Source organism: Pleurodeles waltl, chromosome 2_2 (assembly GCF_031143425.1).
Source record: "Pleurodeles waltl isolate 20211129_DDA chromosome 2_2, aPleWal1.hap1.20221129, whole genome shotgun sequence".
Lineage (NCBI taxonomy): Eukaryota > Metazoa > Chordata > Amphibia > Caudata > Salamandridae > Pleurodeles > Pleurodeles waltl.
The window spans coordinates 767,882,140-767,904,761 of NC_090439.1; the positions used below are offsets into that span (position 1 = coordinate 767,882,140).

The following is a 22,622-nucleotide window of genomic DNA, read 5'->3' on the forward strand; positions in this document are numbered from 1 at the left end:
GGCGACTTCTTCAACATTATTAGGTGATGGTCCAGAACTTGTTCTGTGGGCATTACAAATTGATTTTAATTCTGAAAGTTCTGAATTATATTGACTGTTTAGTCTGTGATGTTTTGTGTTCCTTAGGAGCTGCTATGCAATGAAGTGTGCAGTTAGTACACATCATGCACACAGTCAAATCTGCTGTGAGTTTACAATTGAGCAATCTCAGAAAAACATAATTTCATTATTAAAAGTTGTTGGTAGCATTGGAAAACACATAGTGGATAAGAGGGAGAGATTTCTGAGTATCAGTATGTTGTAGATGCATTCAGAGAGATATTTTTGTGATACTTTTCTTAGAGCCATACTAACAATAGCCAGTCATTTTACCTAGATGGAGAAGTGCTGAGAATTGAACCAAACCATAGGAGGTAAACATATTTAATAGAGATTAATTACAGGACCATGCTATGTATGGCTGGTAACTTCTCTATTCTTATTTTGTGACATATGTATTCCATTGCTGAGATTGACGGACTTTCACTTATGAAAACCAGAGTGTTCTACCAGTACTTCTTTCTCTTCCCAATCATATACAATATTCAAAAGACAGACAAGACAGCATGAAAACGAATATGAAGACAAAGAGCTTCTCAGACAAATAAATATCCGGGAATCCTGCAAAAAACATTCACACATTCTGCTTTTAGGTAGTAGAGAGGCTAACGTAATGTTAACAACCAGATTGAAAGAAAATAGCTTTCTAACAACTCGTGAGTTCAGTTTTCTCTTACTAAAAAGTGGCCCAGGATACCTGTCCTGTACACCCTTCCAAACGTTCATAAGGACATGTTCAATCCAGCAGGGAAAAATATTCTCTTTGGCTGTGGCTCTGTAATGGAACTGCCTTGGGGAAGACAAGAACCACTTCATTAAGGACTTTGTACCAGAAATACCATCCTATGTAGGAAATAATACTTACATGAACAACCTAATAGAAAATATGGAATTTTATTGGAAAGCATAGAAGTTCTGTAGAGGTTACTGAGCACTAGACCATTTCCAATACAGGTCCCCAGCGAATTTCTTACACAACTCCTACATGTTGCACTCACCAAGATTTGTTTTCTATGTAAAGGGGAATACTATCAACAATACAAAGGAACTTCAATAGGGCAATACTTGCCTCAAATCTTAAAACGTTTATGTTGACCGTTTTGAACAAAAAGGTTTCTTCTATGACAACAACTTGTATGTTGAGTGTTGTAAAATATATCTTGATGAAATGTACATAATTTGAGAGGTACCAGCACCTCTACTAAGCAATTGCCTATAATATCTTGAAATTTGCTATCAATGTTGACGCTTTAATAATACCTCTGTTTAACCAAACTATTATTCATATCAAAGGTTAATTGATTGCTGGTCTAGGACACTCAAAGATGGTTTACCTTTTGGAAAATTCCTTAGATTAAGAAGCATCTGTAGTTGCATGCTAGATTACTTCCATGAAGCTATTTGATGTTGACAAAATTGAAGAAGAGGAGATGTCCCAGGGACTAATTAAGACACCAATCAGGTAGTGACAATTATAAAAATAAAAAAAAATAAAAAAACATGGACCAGTTCTTAAAGTCAACAATATGGCTTTTGAACCTATGCTATTTTCAGGGGTGGGAAGAGTTTCTGGAGTTGTACTCCATTGAATTCCCTGCAGTTGCTTAGGAACTCAGCAGTATTCCACAGTACTGCCTACAACTATCAGAGACCAGTTTTCCTTGCTAACATTCAGGTTATTGTTGGCACCCGTGCTACACCACTGAATAAAGCAGTTAAAAAAATATTAATTCCTTCATTTGCACGTCATCTTACTCAAGATGACGTTGCTAACATTTTTGTAGTTACACCGTCATTGCCTACACAAATCTGACATGCCATCTAGATTGTCAGCTTGTTTTAATTGTGACAGAACAATCTACACATCTTACTTTAACCACACAACCTGAACCACTTTCAGCGGAACTTCTCACTGCTCTTTTCAGTCCGTGCCTTCCTCTGCAAATACCGCTCGAACACTAGCTGTGTCAAGTGCAGTTCAGGAGACGGTGCTTTGCAACTCCAGTCCTTAGTTAAAGTAAATGCAGCCAGTACACATCTTACAAAGGTGCTTCTATTAATGGTGTCCTGCCGTGGCCGTATCCATTGCCTGGAGCGAGGACACAAATGCAGACAGCATGGGATCTTTCTAATGCAGACTATGAATGGAAGAGTCAAAAGGTGGGTGCTGATGACGTATACCTTAGCCGCATGGGCATTGTAGTTTCCAGATCAGCGGCGGGAGTTGCACTAATGTGCATTTAGGAAAAATTATAACCTGCTCCTCAGAATGTGATATATTTTAATTGTGCCCCTGTGACCTAATGTACATTGGGCAAACAACCAAAAAAGTAAAGCTATGTACAGGACAACATAGCAGCAGAAGTGATTGCAAAGTTTGAATGCCCTACTAGAGTCAAATTTTACTGAGTGTATCCATGGTGTTGGTGGCAAAAGACAGCACTTGATTGAGATGGCTTTCTTACCGGAGAGGAGGAAACCTACTGGAATGTCAATAGATTGAACGTTGTGAACCTAATGGCGGTATGGAGAAGTTGGGTTTCCACTTGGGACTAATAAATTCTAATTGAATTCTGACCCTTGAGCTAGGGTTTGCATGGTACCACAATGAATAATGGAATAAGATGAGTTGTGGATTATAAATGCTACTAGTGTTTTTATAAAATCTTGTAAAGTTAAACATCTGTGGAAACAAAAATATGAATTGCTTTAATCACCTGCTGTTGGCATGTTACTGCACATACGCAGTCTTTCTTCCATATCTATTGGTGACCCTTTGAAATAAATAACATGCATCCTCCAATTCTGTTTCTAACCACTTGGACTCTAAATTAAGTTGGTTCCATGGCAAGTAGTTATACGAGTCTTAGATCTCCAGAGATAACCTCATGTGTTCCAAGCCGCGGGTCTCGATCACATGTCTCTCTTTATCTGTTCTGGCAGAATATAAATAGTCCCATCTCTATTTTTTTTAACCTCAAGGGATTCTGGTATGTGTATTACTTATACCTCAAAAGCCCCATGATGCAATAAGTGCAAAACGTAAGTAATGAAAACATAATTTAAAAGACAGCTGAAGAGAGATCCTAAATGTAATGCAGCCAATGAGAATCCATTATGTTACTAGGTGACAATATTGAGTGACGATTCATTTCCAAAATACCAATTCCTCGTTTAATGGAACAAAACAATGAAGTTTATAGGCACTATTAACCCAGGAAAGTCAGTATGTTTTAGTGACAGTGAATTCTGTTACCAATATCAAGTACTCTCATGCATTGTCATGCACATATCAATCAATTGCTGTGTTCAGACAAGCCCACATAAGTAAATATATTCATGTCACTCATGGCAGCTAAAGGGTGCAAGACTAATCTGCTAATCTGGCCTGCTAGTGCAGCACCATATATATATAATATATATTCACTGAAAAAAAAACAAAGGTTACAGAGACGGTATAGTTAGGTTCTGAATTTGCTCATACAAAACAATAGAAATTCAGATGTTAGTTAGAATTCTTTCAAGAAACTATAACTCACGTCCTAACTATAACTCGTGCCCTTGCCATACACAGTTTCTTATCAATAATATTATTGCAAACGTTGCAGTGATATCAAATATCGCATACAAGATCTCATCAATGACGTAATATGTGGAGTAATTAGCTGTGCATGATGAAGACGCAAGTTAGAGTTACCTTAAGGTGAAAGTTATAGTTACTTGAAAGAACTCGAACTATAACTGCTGAATTTCCATGGTTTCGTACGAGTGAATTCACAACCTAACTATAACGTCCCTGTAAACTTTGTTTTGTCTGTGAATTTCTATGTTTTTTTAAATGTAAAGTAATTTTAATTCCAATAAGTTATTCCAACCTCCGCTACACACGGCCAAAGGCCTGACCTTGTAGCCAGGCCTGGCAGTCAAGCTCTTATAACCACCCAACCCAGTACCATGCATGGCCTTTAGCCATGCGCAGTGCACGTTGACCACAGGGCCTCTCTCTATCAGTGGATGTGTGAGTGGGTGCATGAGTGTCTGGGTGGGTCTGAAAGTGGGTGTGTGAGTCTGTGAGTGGGTCTGAGTGGGTGCATGAGTGTCTGAGGGGGTGTGTCAGTGGGCACCTGAGCCTCTGAGTGCATGCATGAGTGAATGAATTAGTGTATGAATGAGTCTGTGTTTTTCCTTTCTAGTTTTTCAATAATTGCGAATATTTTGTGAATAATAAATGGAAATTCGTGAATTTTAGCGAATATCCCACACTGTGACACAAAACTATATTAAACCTATAATTTGCCCCTGAAATACACCTCTATCACACCCCTGGGGTCAGGGTACCTCCAGCATGACTCCAAATGCCACTTTTAATTTGAATGTTCACCCCCGGGGACTGTGTCACGTGAAATAAAATGGTGGTCGCAACTTTCTAGTCAGGCTGTGGGCAGCCAATGTCAACATTTCATTTTGGATGTGCATTCGCAAAAGTTCACATAATTCAAGGAATATTCATGGCCAGAGATATACAAATGTGTTTGCCCTTAAATACCTCCTAACCTACTGAATGGATTTACACCAAATTAAAAAAAAAAAAAACAATCTGCATACCAGCAGCTAGCTTTCTGCAAAATTTGGTGTAATTCTGTCCAGTGGTTTGGGCTGCAGATGTGTTGACACATCCTACGGGAATTTGCATGGGAAACACAACTTTTTCTCGGCCCCCTGCTTGACGGATCACCTCGAAACATCCTGTGCGCAACAAGAATTACTGGGCCACTTTTTTTTTTTTTAGAACATTTTGTGAAGATTCTTCAAACAGTGCCAAAGATATAGGCAAGTCAAAAAAAAAAATTCTATGTAAACATGGTCCTAACTATACTTACTTTCATATTTATTTGACTGTGTATGCTACAACAATTTTAAATGATGCTACTGAGTTTGTCCTAGCACAACCCACACCGGGTGAAGTCTTACAAATTTACCACCTTCATTATGTTACTACTGGACTTCTCATAAACCTCCCCATAATTCCATGTCCTAAACCAGTCACACTGTGTGCAACTTAACATCACAGAACTTATTTTATAACAGGTGATCATTAAGGAACACACACAAATGTCAATCCACTTTTGAGATAATGGGAACTTTATACAGAATCAAGATGCAGTTCAAAGTAATTGCTAAAGTATTGTTTCCAGTCAGCAACACTCATATGTTTAGTTTTTATATTATTGTGTTATGACTGAGTATAAAGCTTAACAGTTCCATGAGTAGATTGATACACACCCATGAAGCTGCATGTGCCCTGACAGCATGTGGACTGCATCAACAAAGGTCAGGTCCTATTGAGTGAAGACCTAGTTTTTTAAGAACAGGAGAAACCATTCTTCTTGATTTACTCCTAGTTAAGGATGCACGCTCTCTCACTCTTCTGATATGAATGCATTCTTCTTGGGTGCAGCAATAAAACTCCACGATGCTGTAGGCCAGCAAAGGGAGTCTGTAGAGTTATATCAGTGTAGGTGTGATGTAATCATATTTCGCCTGGCCCTGGGTATGCTGTGGTGTGTAGGATGCCCTTAAGAGGTGCTAGCGTGCCTTCAGGGAGCCCATGGAGTGGGACATTACCACCATCCAGATCGAGAGTATGAACTGCAGTTATGAAGTAAAATTCTGGAAGAAACTTTTCACTTTCTTTAGAAAACAGAGCTGGTGCCAGACCATCTTTGTTTATTCAACAGTGTGTTCCTTGATAGTGTGAGGTTAGTGTTCACAGTGAATCAAAATGACAGTTGTGGTTCAAAAACATCAAGGTTCAATTCACTAAGCTTTGTTTATCCTATTTCTTAATTGTTGTTCTTCGAAAATAACAAGAATTCTGCCTTAGTTGGTTGAGTTTTAGGTAGGCACTTAGCATTCAGGTCTGGATGATGTGCAGGCACTGTTTAAGGCACTGGATTGTAAAGGATACTTTCAGCTAGATTTATATATCTTCAGCATATTGGTGAATCTTCATGCTGTTATCTATTAGAGGTGCACCAAGCAGTTACGTTTAAAGGCTGAAGATGACAGGGGACAGTATGAAACCCTGGGATACTCTGCAAGGTTTAGAGATCTTTTGAAACCTGGATGTTCCACTGTGAATGAGTGTATTGAGATTGAGGATGATGTGTCCTGTTTTTTTAGCTTGTATTTCCTGGGATGTTGAAGTCACCCAACAGGGTAGATTGGCTGTGATGGATAGATGAGGTGATGAGGAAATCTGAGATTTCATAAATGAAGTCCTTGTTCTGGCAGGGAGACCTGTGTATGAGGTGTAATGTGGTGGTTTGAGTTTCAGAAAGTGTGAAATGGCATGTCACAGGCTCCTTGAAGTTGAGACTTACTTGCTGGCCTACAGTGCATGACCAGGAGGATTTATGGATGACAGGGAATCCTTATGCCTTCTTATGTGCAAAGGTCCATAGGGTGGATGCTGTATATAGCACGTGGAAAGAAGGACATATAGCATATGCAAGGCTGTGGTGGTGAGCCATGTTTCTGTGATGAAGAGTGTGTCAAGCTTGACATTTTTGATGAGGTCTGTGATGTCTAGTGCATGGAGTACTACAAAGCAAGTGTTAATGAGCAGAAGTTGGCATATGTGATCTGTAGCTTGAGGGTGTGTGGAAGTGTTAGACTTGCCAGCCCTAGGGAAGTCATCCCTCAAAGTTTTGACTTACTCCTGTTTTTGCTGGATTCATTTTTTGTGGCCTTGGGACTTGGTGAACTTTGAAGCTACTAACCAGTGCACACTCCTTAAAACATGGTAACATTGACTTACACTCAATTGGCACATTTAATTTACCTATAAGTCGCTAGTAAAGTGGGACTACATATACCCAGGGCCTGTAAATTAAAGGCTACTAGTGGCCCTGTGGCACTAATTGTGCTTCTTGCTCAAGTAGCCTGTTATGCATATCTCAGGCCTGCCATTGCAGCCTCTGTATGCAGTTTTAAGCTGATTTTTGACCTAGCAAAATGAACCTGTTGCTAAGGCTAAACCTTCCTTTTTAATACATATCAGTAACTTATAGAGGAGGCCCTAAACAGCCCATATGGCAGGGTGCAGTATACCTAAAAAGTAGAATGTGCACTTTCAACTTTTACATATCCTGGTAGTGAAAAACTCTTATATATGTTTTGCATAACTTTAAGGCCTGCCTCTCCCATAGGATAACATAGGGTTACCATATTACATTTAATAAGTGATAGCTTTGAGTGTACATTAAACCCTTCTTTAATGTTAAAGTCACCGTTCTAAGAATGCCAACTTTAGAAAGTTGTCATTTTGTTGCCCCAACCATTTAGAGCCTCCAACGTGAATGATGGGACACATGACTAGGTTAGCTGGCAGTTGGACTTAGACAGTGAGACAAAGGGGAATATGTGTTGGCAAGATGGTCCGTCTCTGACTTGATGAGGGGGAGGAGGTACCAACTACCACATTTTTGCATCACAAAGACTCTGCCTCCGTAGACTCATAAAGGATTTCACACTAGTGTTTTGTGCCCTCAGTGAGGCTGGGGCCAGGACAGGCAGTAAATTCCAAACACCTATGGGGGTGGAAACCTTAAGGACCTTCTTCTGCTTCAAAGCTGGCACCAGTTATAAATAGTGGACCCTCAGACCCAAGTCTTCAGGACTTGTGGGCTCTGCCAGAAGGAATGCCTGCCTAACTGTGAAGTCTGCCCTGCTGACCTGCCTGGTGACCAAGGACTGCTTTGTTGCAAACGACTGTTTTTATTGCACCAGGACTGTTCTGTTGGTGTGAGCTGTCCTGCTGAATACAGCCTGTGAGTGTAGACTAAGAGCTCTACTACATCACCACAGGTCATTTGGCTCACCCCATGTTCAAAGCCACAGGGGCATAACAGAATTCTTCAACATCGACACTTCTCCACACATAGCAAAGCAGCTCTCCATCAACTCCGGTCCAGAATGACAGTGCTTGTTCTCGATGCTGACACATCTCATCACAAGTCCATGCAAGCCCCACCTGCTTCTTAGACTGCAGCTGATGCTGACATAGGCCCAGCGCAGCTCATCATGTCCCCTGAACTGACGTATCACAGTGTAAGTCTACACAAGGCCATACCAGCTTCCTGAACAATGATGTAGGACCTCACATAGCAGCTGTTCTTCAATGGTGAATGACTCTGCCACTGTGTGACACAGCTCAATGCCGAACTTTGAATTGCAGCTCTTTGTTGATGGCTCCTCAGCACAAGGCTTCCAGTCTTAACGCCCAGGCCCACACAATACTTTCTCAACAGAATTTAACTCAGTCCTTTAATTGGCCCACATTGCATTGCAGTCGGCCTGACCTTGTGACATGGACTCGGTCTACTGTGACCAGATAGCCTCAGTTGGTGCTTTTTGTTTCCTAGAGCTTGAATTTTACAAAATCTTTAAAATGCATATGTCCACTTCTGCTAATTGGATTTCTGTCATTTGGGTGTTAAATAATGGATTAAATTGTTCTTGTGTTTTCACTTTATTACTGTTTATAGTGCTGCATATATACTTTACACTTTGCCTCTAAGGTAAGCCTATCTACTTTGTGCCAAACCACCAGATGGTTAAGCACAGATTAATTTCAGGTTGCTGATTTCACCCTGACAGGAATTGTGGTTGCTGCTTGTGTAGGGTTTAATAGTAACCCAGTTTCTTACATGCAGTTAGTAGGACCTGTACAAGTTTGGGTCTATGTGTTGTGCAATTGCTAAGTAATTGTTTGGGTCATCTAGATCTTGGTGTGATTGTGAGGATAGGAAGTAAGTGGTGCTAAGTGAGCAACATGATTATATTTTACCTTGTAACGTTTAGTGGAAAGGGGGAAGTGGCTCTGGCCCAAGGCCACTTCTAGCCCTGACCGGCTCAAACTGGGAATGTCCTTGTTTGTGTCTACCCATTGCTTGGGACACCCCGATACTGTGATGACCTGAAGCGTTGCTAGAAGGAGGGAGAGGGCAAATGGATGATGAGAAATGCAGCTATGTTACTTACTGTGCAGAGGGATGATGGGAGATCTTGTGATGATGGATGATTGGAAATGGAATCCTTTTGTATGAGATTTTCTTTTAAAGATAATTTTGGTGGGAACTAGTGATGTCGCATCTAGGAAAGACAGATGATCAGAAATCCGAATATGTCATTTCTGGTGGGGATGTATGATGGGAAAAGTCCAATTTCACTTTCTGTGGAGATGGATAAAACAACAAACCTACCTAAATATCCATTAAGTACCAAATTAGAATAATTATTGTTACTCAGTAAGGGGGAAGAGGCAGTCCATTCCTCTTTTTTTTGCCGAGGCTCCTCAAATTACTCAGTCCTCACTCCAGTTGTCATCTTGTCCTGTCCCTGTTAATCCATGCCACACTCAAACTGTTAAAGGTTAACTACAGTTTTTTTTTACATGAAGATCATAAAATCATTTTTGCTTACTTACAAATAGAAATGTGCATCTTATATAGCAGATCTTGTCAAATTAAGCATGATGGATGCAATATTCATTACCAATGGCGGCTGGCTTATGTTTACCGCATGGGGTGTGGGAACACAATAATGATAATAAAAGAGAAATGACATAAAAGGCACTTACCTCCAGACATCTTCCTCGCAGTGTCCTACTGCTCCTGGAAGCTTCAATGCACGGGCCTAGGAAACACAAAAAAAACAATCTTTTCGCTGTTTTCATGCTGGTAACCAGCAAGAAAGCAGTGTCAGTATTGGTGGGAGTGGGCTCTCTCAGCACTCACCAGAGTGCTGGAGGCCTGTGCCTTCTGTAAGCCATCTGTCTTAAGAGAGCTGGGCTAGAGATGTTTAAAGTGTGCATGTCTGTCTGGCCATCGCAAAGCCAGCCGGCCAAAGGAACATGCACACTTTAAACAAGTTCACAGCTCCCTGCTGTCACTCGGCAGCACTTGCCCCACCCGTTCCTGACACTTGATTCAGGACGGGGTGCTGAAAAATAAAATGGTAATAAACACTGTTTACTACCATTTTATTTTTCCATTATGGGGCATTTCTTTTGTGGGGTGATGCTTCTCTGTTCAAATGGAGGGGTTGCCGCTGTTCACCACCAAAACCTGGCTTACAGTTAGATGCTTCTAGTCTTCAATGAACTCATACCAGATGGTTCAGCACATGACATCTGAATTGCATAACAATTAACGTGTATTGATTTTAAGATTATCCATGAAATTGTCTGGTCACTGAGAACAGTCACATCCTCACCCCTTCCTCCTTTATAACCCATGATTAAAATGAATATCATCTATTTTGATACATCCAAGGGTCTACACTACCAAGATTATTCGATAAGTGTGCATCTGACACATTCATATAATTTACCACACAATCCTAAAAATTGCATCATTGGCAAGCCTCACACTGCATATTCACCCTTGTTATTACACCATGCTCATTCTTTAAAGAGCTGCTATGTTTTGGAGCAATCTATCAAGAAAGTAATGAGCCCAAGATTGAAAAAAATTTACAAAGATCCACAATCTTTAAATGATCTCAACAGACTCAGAGCAGTATGTAAAACATAAATGTATGTTACAAAAAGCATATCCGATTTTTCCTTGTACACTGTAATTCGGATCCACTTCAATGGTGTGTAGGTAATCTGTGAGTAATGTGATACAGTCCTCCAGATAACCTCTTCTGACATCATAGTGGTCATTGTCATCATCCCTACATATTGCTTCAAAACCATTGCTTGTCAGTTAAATGTTTGAAGGTTTCATAGGTGCATGATATCCATTTTCTTCTACATCTCAAAAACGATGATGTTTGATGGATATCTAGTCCTAAACGCAAAATTCGTATCCATAACCAAATGCAGCGTACAGTATCCAAAGATGAAGGAATTATAATGCTTTATAACTGAAGGGAGTGAGCATAGCTGAATGGAAGACTGAAATAGACATTACACCATACACAATCATTAAAGTGTCCCCCTGTTATTGTCACTTTCCCCACTTATTTTCCAATGGGTCCAATTGGGTAGTGCCTGTGAGGGCGTTATTAGATGTATTGAAGTGGTTTTGTACCTAGCACTTGAATGTGTTACATAAAAGAATAGGGGGATATTGAGTTATCTATAGGGAGTGCTGACATTCTGTAAAACATAGCATAGCCAAACAGATTGTGCAGTGTGTCTTTACTGCAAATGGCAACAGTGTTCATTCATCTGTAGTACTGAAAGTCCTTTCAAATAAAATCAATTGTGATAAAACCTCTCTCACTGCAACTTACCTTCTCCTCGATATCTGCTTTGGACAAATTCCAAAGCTTGTGTTATCCCGGATACTCGTGTCCCAACAAAAACATGCAATAATGTATAATTGAGTTATTTGTATAGGGAACCAGGAAATGGCATTTATATAATCAAGACATGATTGACGGAACCGTTTTGGTGTGTTGGAATATTCCAGCTACTTCTGATAGTTTTGTTGTGCCCTGAAAGGTTCAGAATATGCAGTTCTTTTAAAACTTGGCTATATAGTTTTTTAATCTGTGGTGGATTTATTTTCACTTTCTCTGTGAGTTCATCTCGTTTCACTCTGTTTATGTACTGTAGAAGGTTCTGCGTTGATAGAATTAAATCTAGGTTTATCCATTCCAGAAATAACACTTAAAACAATGTTTTTGTCTTAAGACAAGTTTTTTTTTCAAACCTACATTATTATCAAAACCAGTTTTTACTTACACTTTATGATGATGTTACTTGACAGATTGCTGAGAAAACAGAAGTCGTTTTAAGCCTGGAGGCTGAGATTTTGAAACTTCAAAATCACTGTGCAGAAAAGAAGGAGCAGATTGAGACATTTGAAGACCTAATTGACCAATTAACAGAGGAGTTACAGTCCGTGCAAGAGGATCTTAAACACCAACAAGAACAAAACTTACAGTACAGTCACCACATGGAGATGCTTAATAACACAGTTTCAGGACTCCAGCAGGAGGTTCGTTTTTTTTTATTAGAAAAAAATCATGTGTACAATTATTATCTATATAAAGAACTACATTTTGTGTTTGTATGTGTTTGACCACCTACCATTGTGCAATATGACCTATTAACACCCAAGTCACGTAGCAAATTGCATTCCCATTTGCACACCAGTTGGTGTGCAAATAGCACATTCCTTGTGCATGAATAAGAGTAGCACTTGAGGGCCTAAATACCTTTTTTGCACCTCTTATGTTGGAAGAGGGTCCAGGTGATGGTAGCATGCCTTACTTATTGAATTTTATACAACCACAACAATCCTCAAGTTTCTCTATTTTAACATGTGAGCTGCAAGAGTCCATTTCTGGCCGATTAAAAGGTAAAAAGAAAGTGAGCATATGGATTGAGAACAATTAAGTACCACGGTCAGTTTAGTAGCTATCTACATGCTTTTCACATACTATATACACCCACAACTTGGGGTATCCCTTGCCAGTCCAAGGTAACTCCCATCCTAAATGTGTACCCGGTCTGTCCCCATTGAGAAAAATAAACCTCTTCTTTTTATATTATGTTTCACCTAGTATAACTATGAAATGTAAGATGAAGAGACTTGAAAAATATTAGGATCCCCAAAGAGAATACAGTTCAAAACATAGCTCTGGAGACACTGAAGCTTAATAGCGATTTATCGGTGAGCACCACAATAAATAAATAAGCATAATCATCATAATATGATAGTGGCAATATTCTTCATTAGCCTGCAGTTGTAGGTTAGAGCTGGCAATGTTATAAACTAGACTGGGAGATAGATAAAATAGGAGAATGTTACTTTGTTTCCTTGAGGAGTAATCAACGAACAGTGTAGAAGCAACACTGCAGGTTGTAAATTTACTCCTACATGAAAGAGAATTCACTCATTTCAAGTGGCCAAATGGCAAAGATTCAAAAATCTTTCCGGTGGTCCACCCCATGAATCTTTGTTCTCAGGATAAATAGGACACAGGTGATCCATCGCAAGATATAAAGGTGGAATTTTGCACGATGCTATCAATCCAGCCTCAGGGTGGTCTCTGTGCCATCACTTTACTTATAAAAGAAAAACGTGAGCAGGAATGAAAGGACCCAAAAGAGGTGTTCAAAGTGGTCCCCCATAATGGGACAGTGGCTTTGAATGCAGGCAGCATCACTTTACATACTAAGTATGTAACTTTGTTTCTTCAATCATTACTGTTTTTAGATGCTAAAAGACTAGCTATGCCAATACTGCTGTTTTTTTTTTCTCCACCAGCACACACAGAGTTACTAATTATGGGCTACTGGGATTTCCACTTGGGTGCATTTAGCGAGTTATTTCAGATCATGCTTATGAGCGCTGGCGAGACCAAATGGCTTGACAGCTGACCTACCTGCAGTTAATTATTCTTTCGCCCTATGGTAGTTGAGGGCACTCATTGATTCATCAACTTGTGGGCATGGATTCACCATAAATGTAGTGGTGAATCTTTTTAGTATCAAGCAGCTAAAATTTGGCAAGTGTGGCTGTAGACAATGAGAATTATTGTAAATGCATCTTAATAGCTAAATGAATACCACAGCTTCTGGGTGAAAGGAGAAGAACCTCATGAAGTACATGCAGAGGCATGAAGTGCATGATGATTTCTATAAATGACTCACCAGATGTAGCAAAATAGGGATCGACAAAGAAATTAAATAAATTCTTCCTGCTAGAGCCTATCAGATACCATGTTCATTCTAACTTTATGTACGGACTAGTGCAGAAAAGGACGAGTGAGCAGTAACCACATTTAGCAATAGAGTAATGATTGGCCAGAACAGGGGAGAAAGAGACAAACTGAACAAAACCTAGGCATCTTACACATTTATACCACTGTTACCAAAAGGCACATGTCAGACATTGGGCCTGATTACAACTTTGGAGGAGGTGTTAATCCGTCCCAAAAGTGACGGTAAAGTGACGGATATACCCCCAGCCGTATTACGAGTCCATTATATCCTATGGAACTCATAATACGGCTGGTGGTATATCCGTCACTTTACCATCACTTTTGGGACGGATTAACACCTCCTCCAAAGTTGTAATCAGGCCCATAATCTACCCACCAAATAAAATCTCAAAAATCAGTATAGAAATCCTTGCTTATTCTGCCACTGTGGCAAACAGGACAAATGGCTTAATAGAATGTCTTACAATACAGAAGAGATGATAGCAATAAATGGAATATCTTCAAATGTTGGTGATTGTTTTTGGGGTGGGTAAAGGGTTTGAAAGTAGCAAGAAAAGAAAAGCACCTTGATGGACCAAACATGATGACATTAATGTGAGTGATTGTTACAGACCATAGTGTTTGATATAAGTATAGATGTTTGACTGTGCCAGAGAAAGGGAGAAAGATTGTCCCACCTTACTGGAAGCCTGCATCCCAAAGTGTCTACAAGCACTATAGGATATATATGTTAATCTACATTTGCTAGGTAACAGGGTCACTTGAATTGAAGTAGGAAACCATCAAAGATAGATGATGTAAGGCACCTTTGTTGCTTGCATCTGGAGTTGTAAAATGTGCTGAACTACTTCAGCAAGTGAAGAAAACAATGATGGTATAGTTTTTGCCTCTCTGCTGTTGAAAGAGCTAGAAAGTTGAGCATAAGCTAATAACATAATTCCCGCTTGTCAAACAGGATTCAGGGCAAAAGCAGAGACAACAGATAATATAGTGACCCTTTCCTACTTAATACAAGGCTCTAGTAAAAAGACTCCCCCATTCTATGCTTGCTTTTTGGACTACTTCACAGCATTTGATTCTGTTGATAGAATCCATCTGTGGGCAAACCTCCAAGGATGGGGTTTACCCAGTAATCTGTTAAGGTTGATAGAGCTACTTTATACAGAGACTTGGATAAGAGTAAAGCTGTCTGCAACTGCCTTAAGCAGGAGGATCCCCTTGGACAACGGCTTGAAGCAAGGATGTGACCTTGCCCCACTCCTTTTTACTTTGTATTCTGCAGACATGTCATCAACTCTAAAAAGTGCCAATTTGATCCCACCTATAATTGGGAATTTAAGAATAACACTTCTCCAGTATGCTGACGACATTGTCCTGCTAGCTCAGTCTAAAGTAGGACTTCAAAACAAATTATCTTCTCTTCGTAATTATAATGAGTTAAGTGACAGCGAATGTTTTCAAAACAATGGTAGTTACCTTCGGGAAAGTTTCTAAAAATATAAGCCATTATTGGTCCTTGGTCCCCTTGAAGGTCACTGGGGCAAAGTCGTACAACTACTTAGGTGTGTGGCTGACAGTGAAAGGGAGGACTAAAGTTCATCTTTACCATGTTAAAACTAAGGCTAACTTGATAATTGCAAGAGTGTGCCAGCTTAACAATCTGATTGAGAGCCCTTCCTCAATTCCTATTCGATGAGTGCTTGCAGCTACTCTTCTAACAGCATTAAACTACAGTGAGGCAGCGTTTCCAGGGCAGCTGATTGATCTAGTGGACCAACTCAAAGTTAAAGCCTATAAAAGGGTGTTTAAGCTCCCACAGTACATAAGAGGTTGCCTACTAAGACTAGAGTTGGGACTAGAAGCCAACAGTGGGCCCATATAGGTGATTTTCTAAAGAATTATTACAAGGTTGCCATAGCTCCACTTAATATATTGAAATCAGCAATCCGCTCCATCTTCACCCTAAATGCTAATACCTGGACCAACGTCTTGGGCACCTCATTGCAGTCCTTACATATCAACCAGTCAGCTTCAGACTAGCTGCTTCTCATGCAATCTACCCTTAAAGCGACTCTGAAGAAGCAGATCAGATTTATATCAATGACAATAGATCTGGCCAAATTAAATACTTCTCTGGTGGTAGCGGCCCTGATACCATGCTGTGAATCTTGCCAGTATCCGTTGACAGAGCAGCCGTACTTAAAGTGTGCGGTTGGAAAAGCCTACTTATTGCAAATTATGCCTGCAAGGCTGATGGCCCTGAGGATTAAAGAAATTAACATAAAATGGTGAATCCTTTTCCATGATCACCAATATCAGGCTTTGTGGGTATAAATTTGAATCATTCAGCCATCTGCTCTGCTGTTGCCTGGCACTGAGGATTGCACGCTGCACTTTGCTCACACCTCTAGTTTGAAGCCAAGGTATAAGAACGTGCGCACAAGCAATGAACTTAGTTTTTACTATGAAAAATTCTACTGACCTAGCTAAATTTGCTAAATTCATTTATCAACTACAAAACCTGCTGGATGCAAGTAGAAAACCTGGATGGTCTTTGCCACACTTATGCCTATATTGCACTTATGTCACTTTAACGTTTGAGATCCTGCCCATCTAATACGTTTGTTGCACTTGAGTTAAAAAAACTGCTCCACAACGAGCTGCAAAATGCACTATATGAGCTGTAAAAAGAGTAGAGTTGTTTCTTAGGATGGTGGCCATTTCCGAAGCTGCAGTATAAGATCTGTTGGACAGATATCTGTGCTTGCACCCATCCTCACAATATGATCAGCTTATGACTTGGTGAGCCTGCACATTTCGCTGTAATATGTGTGGCCTTTATTTTGAATTTGTTTGTCTTCTCAATGTAACTCATCTCCCTTTTGAGAAACAATGACATATGGATTAAGTATTTTGTATTCTGCTTTTATATGTAAATGTTGTTTTAATTAATCTGATAATTATTGATTCACATACAATAAATGTTTTTCATACATACACAAAAGGTATAGGAGTCACAAAATCTTCCTTTCATTGTTCTTCTCCACTGACATCCAACCACAGAAAAAAACTGGTTTTGCCTATTCCCTCATTTAAACCTACGGGTTGTGCAGCCAAGGCAAATGGAAAATATAAAGATGGTTGCTACTCTAGGCACCAGAATCATGTAAATCCTTGATCCTGAACGCCTGGTATTTTTATGAGGGAATGAAAATATGAGCTGTGGATGTTTTCCTAAATGGCTGCTTAGTGAAAACCAAAAGTCCCAACACAGACAAGCCTGATATGTAGGAGATCAGTGCAAGGTAGAATGTCATTAATGAGATCACATACCACTTGTCCTCAAAAGTAGGAACAGCTCTGCATTCCTGAGTATATCCTCACTGAAGAAGTATAAAAAGGAATAGTGTATACTAGTGGCACAGTTTTCATGTATTAGACCTTATCGGATAGTGCTCTTACACTACAAGGTGTTTGACCTCTTTTCATATCGTATAGGCCTTTACACAGTTTAAGTAAACAGGGAACAGCCATTTATGCTTGAGAATGATGGCGAGGAAAAAGATTGTAACAGTAGAAGAATATCTGAGTTGGACGACATCTTAATCTAATATTTTATAGATTACTTTTTAGAGAATGAGTCGTTATTTTCAGGAAGAGGCAGAAACAAGGGATTTTAGGAGTTTCTTGAAATTAAGGAGGGTGGGGACAGTTCTGGTTTTGCGAGGTAGGTAGTTTCAGGCAGCAGTCACAGCACGTCTCTTCTGGATGAGAGATCTTCTAAATCAGATAAACTCAATTTGTAGGTAATAGAAATGGGTAGTTATTCAGAAAGGTGTGCAGTCAAGTTATAATGAAGAGATCTGTGTAAATGTTAACATGGCTTGAAACTGACCCACTTGACAGTGGACTACAAATATAATGGGTGATCTCCCACCAGGGGAGAAGATGGCTGCGCCCAATGTTTATCTTGTGGGCTGGTGACTGCTCTCCATGGTTTAAATGAGGCCCTCTGGGCTTTGGTGCATTCACTAGTAGGAACGTTGCCAACTCCCAGTTCTAGAGATTTTTCATGCAGTTTCACAGAATGAAGATTTCCTGTGTAGTAGAGGAACTTAGATATATTATTATGTCATGAAAGTGGTGGTGGAAACAAATGCCTACCTCCCAGAAGAAGCGCCACTAAAGCTCTTGTGATACTCTAAAATTTTAATATACTTTCAGAGGTCATCTGTATTGAACAATGCAGATAAGCTTAGAGCAATAAGTAAGCAGGAGACTCCTTTTTCTTAGATGTCACATACATCTTTCAAAATGCTCTACTCCCTGTGATAGCCTGATAGGTGATCAACACGATAATGTTCTCTGATGATGAAGTTTCTCAGTTTACTAGTGATACATCTTTTTCGTAGCTTTGCCTAACTGAGTTAGGTTTAGGACCCGGAAAAAGTTGAAAAGCAGGTCTACATTGTGGTCTGCTTTATTTAAAATATTTGTGTTTCTCATCAGTAGAGAGTTTATAAAGGTGCCTTTAGAGAGGGAGGCGTGGCTCAAGCTACACCATGCATATTAAAACATTAAAAAACTGTCCTAAACATTAGTGGCAGGTAAACAGTCATGTAGTAGCTTATCAGTTTGAATATTTTGATGATGGCATATAATTCTTCAAACTAGGTGGGTAGGAAGATCTCCTTGGTGTTTTTTGTTTATGGTGGAGAAGCAGGAATATGCATGAGTTTCAGATTAAAGATATTTTGTTACTAAAAAAGTGAGAGCGCAGAAGTTGCTTTTGTCATAGGATCAGTGTTAGATTTAAAGTGCCAAAAGATAGGACTTATTTTAATTGGTGTGTTTCTTTGACCATGTATGAATTTGGATTTGGCTGTTAAGACAGTTATTTGTTTTTCTTTCTCATCTCTTTTTGTTTGGAGAGCAAGAAGGGGGATTTAGTTGTGTGCCATTTTTTTCAGTGTTTCTGATCATGTTTCTACTGTCATAACTAGAATCATAGAACCAAGGCTGATTGGGTCACATTTGTTTCATTGGAGAAAGGCCATTTTGTCTGCTCATGTCCAGATGGTGGCATTGCACTTTTTGATTGATGTCAGTAGATAAGTGTAGTTGCATTAACTCGTTCATTTTTAGCAGTAGGCGGGTTCATTTTCTCATGGGAAGTTTTAAATCCGAGAGACAATGAGGTACGAATGTGAAAATGAGTAGTAAAATGATATGGCCAGTCAACGTGGATGTGAGAGAAACATTCGATGTATCATTATCAGATTAGATCTAGTACCTTGTACTTTCTATGTGGAAACTGAGAAACGTGTTAAAGGAGGTTGTGGAGTTGGGTAGGGTTCTCAATGTTAATAAAGGGCTTTTTATTTGGAGCTGACCAATTCAGTATAGAAATTTCCTAGAAATATTTTTTTCAAGAACACCATGAGGCTGGATGCTATCTTGTGAGTGAAATGGTTGATACGATTTATTTTCTTTTAGTTTTATCGGGCAATATATGTTATGTATGTTGGTTGTAGTTTGTTGGGGATATTGTAATAGTAAATGTATTTTATTCAAAAGTATCACAGTATGTTGATAGGTAAATGTTTGCATTTGAGTAAATCTGCATGTGTGATTGCTTAACCACTCATTTGTTTCTATTGCTCTTTACTCTAAACCTAAAGTTGCCTACAAGTCGTTTACTATTTAAAGCTTCCCGTGCACACAAGCTTGCTGAATTCCTTGGTGCATGCTTGGGTTATGCCCTTCCCTATTAAGATAATGATTCTTAGTTGGCTACCCTCAGAATTGAAAGGCTTTGTGAATTGTAAAAGGAATTTTGAGGCTATTTTCTAATGTTTTCATTACCCAGCTTTAACAAATATGCATGCCCAGTGCACCTCATCTATTTTAGCAATTAATAGTGCATGATACGATAATGAAGAATGGATTTAAAATTGGTTGGGTGCAGTACATTTCTCTTTACATTTATTTTAAAAAATGTTGAAAATTAAAAGGTGAATATATACCACGTTGCAAGCTTGATAAAGTGATTTTTTTAGTCACGACTTTGGACAATTTAGAGTTCCTATTTCAAGTCTGATGTCTTAGGGAATGTCAAAGACCAAATTAACAGTATTATGTATTAGCCCTTTTATTGACTAAATTTGATACTCTATATGGATCCATATCAACAATTATATGAGTGAGTCATCTGTGGCAGGGAAAAGGGGTGGTGCATGGCCGGGAAGGGGGAGGCACAAAAAATTAATTAGAATAAAAATTAAACTTACCTTTTTTCCCGAACCACGCCACTCTGTTCTGGTCCTCCGTTGCAGGCTGCATGCAGACACAGGCTCCCCAGCCTGCCCTATGGCCAATCCTGACGCTGCTCAAAGCAGCATCAGGATTGGCTGGGAGTGCCCAGCCAAGGCACTTCCAGGCAGACTGAGAGCCTGTACAGGCTCTGCTGGGGAAAGCCCAGTGCGCATGTGTATTTGGCCGGCCCTAGACAGCCGGCCAAACACACATGCACTCTGAGAGGGAGTGCTGAGCACTCCCCCTCCATCCACGTCATGCCAGTGGCCCGCACACTTTTACAGAAACAACATAATAAACCCTGTTTATTATGTTGTTTCTATCAAAGTTTTGCAGCTCCTGCTGCTGGCGGGGGAAGTGACACTCCTCTGTCCTAGTGGGGGAGCTGCCCCTGTTGAATTGTCTTGTGCTCTTACTCAAATGACATGTTATATTTTATTTGGATGCTGTAGCTTTGATATATGTTATCATGAAATGAAAGTAAAAGTTTAAAGTGGAAATGTTGTCTCTCACTGGAAATACAACTACTCAAAGAAATTACCTCAGAATGCATGCTAAGACATGATGATGCTCTGGTTGCTTCTAAGCTGCATATTTCCATTGTTGATATTTGTTTAGATAGATATGTTAACGGTATATGTAAACACGTTATACTCCTTTTCAGGTTTCTGAAAAACAAGAGGCCATGTTGCAGCTTCATTCAACTCTGTCAGACTATCAATCTAGTCATGGCCATTCCAATGAGGAGTACAATGCACAGGCTACCCAAGCCAAGAACTTCCAGAAGGTAAGTTATTGCAAGGGCTTTGCATGCATTCAACAGGTTTTAGCCTAATATGTTGTATTTATTTCATTTATTTGTTGCTTGCAGGTTTTTTACTGAAATAAGCTAATTTATTTTATTGTATTTATGTGTGGATGTAGTTGAATGTTAAAATAGCAGTCCCCATAGGCCAGCTTGGCACAGACTAGCCCTGCTTTTTCCGTCAGTCAGATATGAACCTGTTTAAACAAAGAAGGAGGCATGGTTATATGCAAGGTAGATCCTCTTGCCATTGACTGCATAAAACCTAATTCCTTGCCATGATAACAGGCATACTCATGCTCATATAACCTGAAGGACATAGGCTCTTTGAGCTACCAATGACCCTAACAGTAACCCAGCATGAATGCAATTTTCTGGAAGAGTTGTTTTTTTGATCTGGTGGGCAGGTCTCATTATAGACCACTTTAGCTGGTGAGACTATGGGCCAGATGTACAAAAGGATTTTACTCATTCTGTGTCTATGGGAAAAAGCTTTCGTACATATGGCCCCATGTGCTTTATAAGACCCTTGCTACTAGAAGCATACTTTAATAGGGAACTGCATGCGTTATAGCAGGATCCAGAAGAAGGCAACAGGATTTTTTTAAGCTGTTTTTTTTTTCACCCTCCCTTAACTTTATCTGTCCAAAATAAACAAATATTAACTGGTTGATTAACTGTGTTCTTCGGGGTGACCGTAGTCAGACAAATCTGCTACCTAAAGCTGTCCTAAGATTCATTTATATTATTGTTAGGATGCTGGACCCACAACTGGTGTATAGTTCATCATATGGCCTACTCCTCACCCTGCTGAAGATCAGCAGTCACAAGAAGTGAGCTCATACTTCCAGTGGAGTTCTTTAGACAGGGGGCATATCTGTCATGAGTATCCAACTCTATTGCTGTCCACAATGAGTGATATAATGATTGCCTCAATAATACTGTCAGTACCTCTGCTACATTAAAATGGTCTAAGAGTGACTTTAACATTTGCTTAATCTTGCCTCCCTCTAACAATCTCTATAAATAACATGGGCAACTTCTGACCCTTTTGTGTAAACTTGTCAGCATGTTTCATGCCTGAAAACCCCTTACAAAGCCCACTGCATATCATCAGGTCCAGGGGTCCAGTCATACCCCTACCTAGACTACCTTCCTCAGAATGTGTCTGGTTGATTAAGAATGATAGTATACAGTTAATATAATTGTGGTGTTGCTCTACAAATCTAGACCTGTCATGGGTGAGGTCAGATGTTGGATGTTACCATTATCTGCAACTTGAAGTCCAAAACATAGATGCAAGGAATACAACCTCAGAAGGCAGTGCACTTCATAGTTATCAAACGTGTATGAAGTGTTCCAAATTTACAAACAAATCCTCTCTTCTGTGCTGACAAACTACTGAACACACATTCATAACACACTCTATTTCTGCTTAACCAATGTTTATCTTCTGGGTTCCATGTACAAATATTATTAATAATGTACACCATATATTGGACACATTAGAAAGCTGATAATGTGGTGGAGTACATGCAATATTACATTGCCTTACCAACTCCCTATCCTTCCTGTGCCATAGTTGGGGTTCCTTGGAGAGGGTAGACGGTGGGCTGGTCTCAGAATCGATTAAGATATATCAGAAGGTGAACGT

At 39.6% G+C, this 22,622-nt stretch overlaps 1 protein-coding gene across 2 annotated transcripts in view; it reads left to right on the forward strand.

The window, feature by feature from the left end:
• LOC138282607 (polyamine-modulated factor 1-binding protein 1-like) overlaps nucleotides 1-22,622 on the forward strand; it is a 1,030,040-nt gene that overhangs the window by 826,877 nt on the left and 180,541 nt on the right. For both annotated transcript variants that reach the window (XM_069220389.1, XM_069220390.1), the window contains exons 20-21: nucleotides 11,886-12,116; nucleotides 20,828-20,950. In XM_069220389.1, coding sequence (XP_069076490.1) covers nucleotides 11,886-12,116; nucleotides 20,828-20,950 — 354 coding nt within the window. The remainder of the gene's footprint in view (nucleotides 1-11,885; nucleotides 12,117-20,827; nucleotides 20,951-22,622) is intronic.